At 30.0% G+C, this 9885-nt stretch overlaps 1 protein-coding gene across 1 annotated transcript in view; it reads left to right on the top strand.

Annotated features, from left to right (window-relative positions):
• The first annotated feature begins 539 nt into the window (after positions 1-539).
• The window catches only part of LOC143048406 (uncharacterized), a 28079-nt gene continuing 18733 nt past the window's right edge, over positions 540-9885 (top strand). Inside the window, exons 1-5 of the mRNA XM_076222085.1 lie at positions 540-623; positions 3341-3462; positions 4044-4108; positions 5317-5354; positions 7910-7995. Of these exons, the coding sequence (XP_076078200.1) occupies positions 569-623; positions 3341-3462; positions 4044-4108; positions 5317-5354; positions 7910-7995 (366 nt within the window). The 5' untranslated portion in view covers positions 540-568. The remainder of the gene's footprint in view (positions 624-3340; positions 3463-4043; positions 4109-5316; positions 5355-7909; positions 7996-9885) is intronic.

The following is a 9885-nucleotide window of genomic DNA, read 5'->3' as shown; positions in this document are numbered from 1 at the left end:
TTCAATAAATTGCATCACGCCTGAATGAATGTTATATTGGACCTATTTTAGGGAAAAGTATTTCTTAAGCTTACATAAATAAAAACTGATTTTATGTAAAAAATATAAAAAAAAAAAAAAAAGTAAAAAAAAAGTGGGGTGTGATAAAGGGTATGCGATAAAGGGTGCGCATCAAAGTTGCGCGATATGGATTAAACAGCAGGCTATTTATCAAATATTCAAAACTACTGTATTTACTTCTAAACATATGATAAATAAACATAAAAATGCAAGTTAAATATATAGATATCACTCAAAAGTTATGAATAAAAGATTTTTTTTTTGCTTGCATAAATACACTGTTCCTCCTTACATTTTATTTGAATTTCAGTCTCAGACTTTAAATAAAAATAGTAGGACAATTTCTTTGACATTTTAATAGTTTTCAATTAAATTCATGAACGTGGTTGTGTACTATTTATTTGTGGTATTAGTATACAGCTTTTATTGAAATCAACCAAGTGTTTTAAATAACGTGATATTTGCTTTATCTGTTAAGCTTTATTACTATTTACAAATGTAAACAAAAATGTCTGACGGTTTCAAGAAAATTTGGATTGAAATTAAACGATTGTATCTACATGGTTTGTATATTAAGATTCTAAAGATTACTTGAAATAGTAAGGTACAGGAGCATATTTTTTAAAATCACAATTTGGATTACTGATATACCAATATTGTTAACAATACTGCCAGTACAATTTTTTTTTTCCATACTAATTTTTTTTTTTAATTTCCCCCAAAATAGGGGTAACACGAATGACCGAATAACACTGTTATTATCCGAATAACACTTGTTAATTGACCGAATAACACTTCAAATTTTAATATTAACACATGTTTGTGACTTTTAAACATTGATTATTAAATAATAATATATTACTTAAAAACGATTTACGAGGGGGGATCGGATGGGTCCTGATCACGAAATTCTGAGGTCCCGAATTTAAATAAAGTAAATCCCGAAGTCCCGAAATTCGAAAAAAAGGATTCCCGAATCCGAAAGCGTCAATCCCGAAATCACAAGCTTAAAAACACCCGATCCCGGAGTCCCGATAAAGGTCCTATCCCCCCTCATTTACAGAAAGCAGGTAAGTTAATAAAGATCATTATTAATTTATAAATATTGGTGTGCACATCCAAGATGGCGACAAAGGAAATCAATGGATGATTAAAAGAAAGATTGTTTACGAGCACCCAAGATGCCATAGAATTGAAGTCAAGACAATGAAAAATTTGAGGTTGGGCGCCTCCCCTTTTCAAGAAAATATGGAATAGTTTAACTGTTTAAAATAATTATTGTTTCAATTTTAGTTATTGAAAAAAAGTATTATAAAATTGTAATTTCTACCTAAATTAAATATCTGTAATAATATATTTTCAGTTTTTTAAATATAAAAATGGAGATAAACCAAGCCACTTTGAAAATACTAATATATACCATGCACAAGACACGGGCTCATCTGTTATAGGATAAGACATAGAAATAGATATATTTTATTGCAAAATGTGCACAGGCACTTGTCTCATATTACATTTGTATTAAGGTATATAGGAAATTTTTTTTTGAGACGAGTGCCTGTGAAAATGTGGCGTCCTTGTGGACCCCCGTAGTGTTTCCAGAGATTTAGCAAGGTAAATATTTAGTAAGATTATATTTCTCATTTAAAGTCGTTCTTGTCCAGTAATTTATATATAGATTCCAACACTGCAACAAGTGTATTACGATATTTCTCCACTCGAGACAGTTAAATTTTATTATTGAAAGCGCGAGGCTTGCTGAGCTCTTTAAATAACTAAAATTTAACTCAAGAGTGGAGATATATCTTAATACACGAGTTATAGTGTAGGAATCTGTTTCTCTATTGATTTTTATCCTTCTTTTTCAAAGATTTTCAGAAACTTGTGTTCTTTATATGCGACGTCATCCGTCATGGTCGCCTTTTTTCATGACGTCACAATAGGAAAATTCAGATGAAAACAAAACATTTAGACGTCATAATCAAATTTCGACTAATCATTTGCCGAGAACAGATTTTTCACTAGTGAGGAGAAATATTTTTCTCACACCGGTCAGGAAATGTGAAAATAGCACAAAAATTAGAGAAATATAATATAAGCCTTGAACGAATTTCAATGTGATAATAAATTCTGAAAAATGAATTTTCTCCGTTTTCTGAAAATTATCATACTAAACAATTTGTAAGAAAGAATGTAGTTAAAGAGGGATGAAATAATGAAGATTACGATCAGTAGCTATATGCCTGCAGGTTTGCACTATTTTTGCAAATGTTAGGTCGCTGAAATTCTCGTGTAAGACACCAAAGTGAAGCCCACCCCTCCAGAAACAATGTTTTATAGAATTTAAATTTTCCAAGTTCATATTTGAGCTCCAAATGCCAGTTAAACATGAAAAACATGACAACAGATAGATCCAGGTTGATGGAACATGCCTAAATTTTGAAATTAGTATCATACAGTTGACCTCTAAAAGTATGGAGAGCCATTGGAGACAAATAACTAAGGTTTGGGTAATTCTGTCATATAATGGTCACAGCATAGTAAGGGTTAATCATGTTTTGGTGAGTGTATTGCTATGAAAAATATTCATTGTTTCTTAAAATATGGTGCTTACATGTACATGTACGGTGTGAACAGGGGGCGTTTATGTAGGGTTGAAACATGTATTGGGCCCAAAGGAACTTGATAACTGTTTGCACCCTAAACATTCGTACCTCATACGGTTGCCCACTACGACTGTCTTAATGTAAGTGTACATTTTATCATCATGCACCAAAAATTTCAGTGAGTGTCACATTTGGCCAGATTTTTATGTGGTTATTCGTCATGCAGGTACCCCCCTTTTGACCCTCTTTAAAGGATTACAGGTATAAAGGTTATTTCCTTAGGCAGCAACCATTTTATTTTCGGGGGTGGGCTATGGTTTTTTTTTTCTGTGCAAACTTTTTTTTCGCCTTCGGCGAAGAACAATCTATTTTTTTAGCGACAAACCGTAGACAATTTTTTTCTTTCAATTTTAGCATTACATATAGTGGCAGCTGAGGGTGAAACAAACAATTTTTTTTACTCAGGGTCCAAAACAAATTATTTTTTTCACCAAAACCTGGAAACAAACTTTTTTTTCCAAAAAAAACCATAGCCCCCCCCCCCCCCCCCCCCCCCCCAGAAAATCAAATGGTTGCTGCCTTAGATCTGTCCTACATGTAATAATGCATGAATCATGCAGCTTGATATATTGTACAGCTGTTTAATTCATGTAAATGTTTTCTTATTTCAACAGAAAATCAACCATTCCCAGAAAGTGTATGTCTGGTAGAAATAAATGAAAATGAAGGATCAGAAGAAGTTAACAGAAAGTTAAGGGAAACATTCCATATTGATGATGTAGATCTTGTACTTAAGGTATCATTACATAACTGTTTATTGAAACCTATCTCAACCAATATATTTAATTTAAAACCTTTATATGTATACCAGTTACCTGTTTGTAATGGGAACTAAGAGAAAAAATATGCAGTTTTAAAGAATCCTGTTTGTCTAATTAACAGTATTTCCAAGACTTAATTTCAGACAAAGACAAAAAAAAATGATTACTTTTGCTTAATTCTTTGAACTGGTAATTTGCTATTAATCAAGAAAATGTTCTTCTAGTGTGTTAAATTAGAATCTTTTAGTCTCAACCAACATGACCAACATTTCATTCCTGCTCCTAATACATGTCACCGAACTTTTTTATTATTGTTAAATCATAGATGGACAACATATAAAAGAATATCATAAATCTAACTGTACTTTAAGTCTTTTAATTGCTGTTTGCTTAATGTCCAATAGCAAATACTTCATGCATACATGTACCTTTAAGCTTTTAGGTCAATCTTTTTTGTATTGATATCAGTAGTTGTTTGTGTCTATAAATAGTTACATAGATACATGTACATGTAGCTTTAAATTGTTATTTATAACTATTTAATTTTCCACTTCAGTTGAGAAACCACAGAAAGTCATTAATTCCAATCAATAGTAATATTACTGCAAACTCTAAATCTGTGTAAGTATAAATTAACATTGTATTTAGTACTTATATTACTCCAGGCTGTTGAGTACATGTATATTGTACTGTGACTCCAGGAATACTAAGGAATACTAAAAGATTTACAGAAGAGAGCAAATATGAATTTATAAACATTATAAATGACAAAAGTAACAGTAAAATATCTCAGAATTAATCTTATGTCAACAGTACTCAACATACCTCATTTAAAATTTATATTTTAAATTATTAAAAAGATATAATGAACATGATGAAAATTTTGTAAGAACAGTTTTTGACTGTACAGATATTTTAAAGGTTGACTGAATGGAAAGGACCAAATTTTTTCTATTGTTTACCAACTTTACCTTCTTGAAACTTCTTATTAAATTTAGGATATTTTTATCAGTTGAAGAATATATAAAAAGAGTATTTTGTTGCCTCTAAAGTTACACAAAAGAGAATAAATATAATAAATACACTTTTATTTTTTTTATTTTTATGGACAACTGTTTGCCATTTGATAATCTTGCTGATTAACTGTTAAAATAGTAATCATAATGTCACAGTTTTACTTATGCTTGTATTTCCATGCTCTATTTGTTGTATGTTTCATGAAAAAAGATTGAGCTGATTACACAAATAGACCTAGGCCTACTTGTACATAATATATAAAAATAATTACAATCATAACAATGTATATTTACAAATTACAATCATGACAATGTATATTTATAAATTACAATCATTTCAATGTATATTTATAAATTACAATCATTACAATGTATATTTATAAATTACAATCATTACAATGTATATTTACAAATGTTATTATTAATATGGTTTAAACAAGAATAATTAAATTTTGGATGTAACACGTCTTCTGATTGGATGACGTTATTTTGTTATCAGCCCATAGACATAATTTAGTGATGTGACCGTGACGTCATCAACGTTTTTTCATGGTTTTCTGCGGTTTAAAATTGAATTAAGAATTAAATTATAAGAAATGACTGTAATATTTTTTCTGTCTATTCGAAATAATATAAAAAATATGGTGCACACTGTTAAATAACCCGCTACGCGCGTTATTCAGTGTGCACCAAATTTTTTATGTTATTTCTTCATAGACAGAAAAAATATTACAGTCATTCCTTAAATAAATTAAAACTTCAAAATTCACTTTAGTTTTATACAAGTTTGAACATACACTCTTTAATTTGCAGACCTTACAAACTTGAGGTTGTTAGAAGATACCAAAATGGTAAGTTTTTACAGTTATCTCCCTTAGGTTAGAAACCAAAACAGTATTAAACCATATAGGTTACAAGAGCGCAATTATTCGTAATGCATTTTCCATAGGGTACCACTGGTGTTCTGTATTTTTTTCTCGAAGACTACACAAACTAGGAAAAAACGGGTACCAGTTCCTGTTACTAGAAATGCCAGTGTTGCATTACAACCAAAAAAATATATAGGGTCATGCGGCTCAAATTGACTTAAAAGGCAGTTGAAAAAGATCGTCTACTTTTTTCACTTAATGAAAAAGGCATATTTTTAATGTCTCCGACGTGCGGAAATGGAAGATATTTTCTATACTTCGTAAAATGTGAATATGATTTTCGGCAATTTTTAAACCTAATTGGATAAGCTTTCGATTAAATGTAATTCCAATCCTGTATCAACCAATCAGAAGCCGTATAGGATTCTATTCTGAGTACCATCTTGGGGTAAAAAACTTGCCGGTAAAATGTAAACAAATAATTGCGCTCTTGTAACCATATGGCTAATGGTAAAACTAATAAATAAAGTAGAGGATCCTTTCTGTTAATATAATAAGCCTTATCCCTTTAGATCATTGTGCTTTTTGGAAAATATTTGCTTCCACTTTGAGTCTTATTATATTTTTCTTAAAAAACGTAAAACACTTCATACTTGAATACTTGCTTCCAATTAGATAATAAGCATGACTGCAATGACCTAGAGTAATCTTTTCTTATTGGTTAAAATGCCACAAATCTACTAGAGCTTTGAAAAGTAATTGAAATCAAATATCATCATGGTTCTGTATATGATTATATCCTTACTGGATATTGTTATTAGATTGATATCACTTTACCAATGATCCTGACATCTGAGAATTTAATTAGAGCAATAGGTTAACTATATTTAGTGTATACATGTTATGATTGTAAGGTTTACAATGTTCTTGAAATCTTTTTTTCCCTGGTGGTTCTTGAGGAAAATATGTTGGTCCTCTCATTATTTCTATTGAAAAATACTAAAAATGTGCTAGTCCTTAGGGTGCTATAAACAGTTTCGTATAAAAAACTAGGGGTTATTCCCAGACTAAAAATAACCATGGAGAGAAACCCCTGTTTATTTACTCAATTGGTGAAAAAGTATCATGTTTTTTGTATTTGATTGTAAAAATTAGTTAATTAGCTTTCAATTAAAACAGGTTGAATGATTGAAATAATTTTAAAAATTATATTAACTTTACATGTTTTGAGGGGAGACAACACTGTAAACAACCTGTTTTTTTGGCAGTGAAAATTGAAAACTTATTTGCAGCCACTGTAGCTCTTTTCGGAGCAGGAAACCGTACCCTGAAACAAGATTTTTCTGAAAGGCCAGGTAAAAACCTACAAATTTCATACAGTTTTGATTATGTAAAATGTGCATGGATCATGTCTTCATGGGTATGCACATGACCTGGTTTCAAGTTTTTTATGTTCAAATTGGACCTTTTTTTTCCCATGTTCATTGGATGGAATATTTTTAATATATTAAAAGTACACATTATTTTTATTTCATTATAAACTAGAGAACATTCTGATTCCAGTGATATCTAGTTTTATACAAGTATCTTTATTAATCAGTCCACAACTAAGGGTCACTTATGCATGGTCCCTTAAAATGTGAAGTTGTAGAAAAAAACTGTTGATTGCACCCTTAGCAAATTTTGGTAGTTGAGTCCCTCGGACCACCACTTTTGGAGTGTTCTAGTACATGTTTAGCTTGCTATATCTGACCTTAAACTTTACCTTATTTTCATGGATCATCAATGATCTTAAATTCATGTTATAGTTGTTGTTAAACTTGATTTTTAAGACTTATAACAGAGAATAAATTATATAAAGCAGGCGAGACATTTCAGTTTTGCACTCTTGACTTTCGATTAGAAATTTACTAATCAAAATTTGCATTTTTATTATTCCCCCACCATATTGGAGGGGGCATGAAGTTTCACTGTTGTGCGTCTGTCTGTATGTCCCAAAATTGGTTTCCATTTTCTAACTTTAGTTTGCCTCAACCAAATGTTATGAAACTTATCCACAATGTTTATTACCACAAAACACAGATCAAGGTTGAATTTTGGGGGTGTCACATTTACAATTCTAGAGTTATGCCACTTTACAAATGGAAAAAATGCTGATTTTTTTTGTTTCCATTCTCTAACATTAGTATGCCTCAGCCTTATGTTATGAAACTTTCCCAGAATGTGTATGATCACAAAACACAGATCAAATTTTAATTTTTGGTGGTGTCACTTTTATCATTCTAGAGTTATGCCCCTTTACCAATAGAAAAATTGCTGAATTTTTTTATTCCTTTCTCTAACTTGAGGTTGCCTCAATTGACTGCTATAAAACTTTGACACAATGCTTATTACCACAATTTTTATTTTTTATTTTGATCATTTTTGATTTGTGGTTATTGAGTGATACTTTGTTTACCTAAACAATGCTAAATAGACATTTTCTTAATTGTGCATTTTAAAATATATTAAACTCAAAGATCATTTGGTTTTTTTAGTTACCCCAAAACGAAGGACAATAGAATCGGTAGCACAAAAAGAAACAGTTAGTATCAAGAAAAAGTACATGGAACTTGTCAACAGGGTGAGTATATATTTTCTGGTAGATTATTCCATTAATCGGAACACCCCTCAAGAGCTGCCAGTGTAAATTGGAATCTGTAGTTATTATTTTAGCAATGGGGAAGTTTAATCTTCTTTTGAAAGATTAACAATTTCTGATTCACACTCATACATATTTTCCTCCAAGGAAATTTATGTTTCTTTTCAAGGGTATGTTGTATACTTTATAAGAAAATTATTCAAATAGTACATTTTGGACCTAAATTTAATGTTTGATGAACCTCAACCCCAATTTAGTTCTACAAAATTCTGTTCTTTTAGTTTTGCTGACACCTATTAAAATATAAGAAATCTAAACTAACTCTTTTAAAACTTTCAAGTAAAATTTTTGTTATCTGATGAAAGTCTATTTGTCCTTCTAAAAGTATGCTCTCTTTTAAGACTCTTTAAAAGAGTCTTTAATATTTATAAGCATAGATATAGTGTTTGTCTCATGACCAGAGAATGTTAGAAGTTTCATTAATGATGTCTGGACATCAAATACTGGTCAATTTTATATTGTCCAAATGAGAATTAGTATCTTTCCTACTTTTTTAATGGGAGATAACTCTGTCTTCCTTGTATCATTCAATGTTGTCATGGGAGATATTTGTATCTTGAATTTAGAATTTGAATCAGTCAATGTAGACAGTATAATTATGGTATATTGTATATTATTCTTTCGAGATTAAATGATGATTTGTTTCATGCATGGCTTATATTATGTTATTTAAATGCATGACTTATATTATGGTATTTAAAAAGTATAACAGTCATATTAATTAATGCTATTTTAAATTATGAATACATCCTAAATCTATTAAAATTCCAAAACATGGAAAACAATTTAAAGATAGTTTGTTAAAAGTAATTAATATAAATAATTAAATATACTGTTAACCTTAAATTTAAAATAATCTGGATTGAAATATTTGTTAAAATTAATTCTTGTTATACATTCAATGTGTTTTATTGAGGTAACATAACACTTATGATGAGGTCAAGTGTCAGTTCATTCAGTGGAAAGCAATAAGAGGGCATGGTTGGTTGGTTTCATAATTTACAAGTAAAAATAACTGTAATTCAAGATTTCTTGATAAGAGGAAGGAGTGGGTGACATACTTTTCTCATCCCATAAGGATGTGTTGAAGTAAAGTACTTAAAATTTTCAACAGGACATATAATTTTTGTATTAAAACATCTACTTTGAGCTCTTAGATACTACATACATATGACTTAAACATGAACTTGTAATCAATATATAGTTAGTAAGGTCTTGTGTAAGCTGCAAGGATTTATACTGGTGTTCAATGACTCATTTTATTGTATATTTCAACCTGTTACTTTCTATTATTAAAACACTTGACTTTTTGTCCTATTCTTCTTACATGGAAATATATATTATTAACTGTCATATGGGAATATGTTTTTCTTTATTACAATGAAACAAATGCACGTAAAATTTTCCTAAAAGTCCTGGTAAAAGTCAGGTATAAGTTGTATGACTCAATTATACATGTCTATGTTTACTTGCCGACAGCTGAACACATATATACAATATTAAACTCAATGCACTTTTACAAATTCAATTAAGTGAGCAGTTTGCATATGCATGTTTTATTGAATTTTGATTGAAGACCTAAGCTACCAGAAGTATCTGTGTAGCAAATTATATAACAACTTCTAGTGTTGAATAAATGAAACTTCTTAATTCAGACATTTAATGCAAGGACACTTTTATTGATTGTTGGATTGTAAAAAACCTATAAAACCAACACTGTATAAACAAGTTTACATTCCTCTATCGATTGTCCTTGGTTTCCAATTCAATTAATTGTTAGATGTGAGAAAAAGTACATACAATTGTCACTGT

This window comes from Mytilus galloprovincialis, chromosome 10 (assembly GCF_965363235.1).
Source record: "Mytilus galloprovincialis chromosome 10, xbMytGall1.hap1.1, whole genome shotgun sequence".
Lineage (NCBI taxonomy): Eukaryota > Metazoa > Mollusca > Bivalvia > Mytilida > Mytilidae > Mytilus > Mytilus galloprovincialis.
This window is presented reverse-complemented; position numbering and strand designations above follow the sequence as displayed.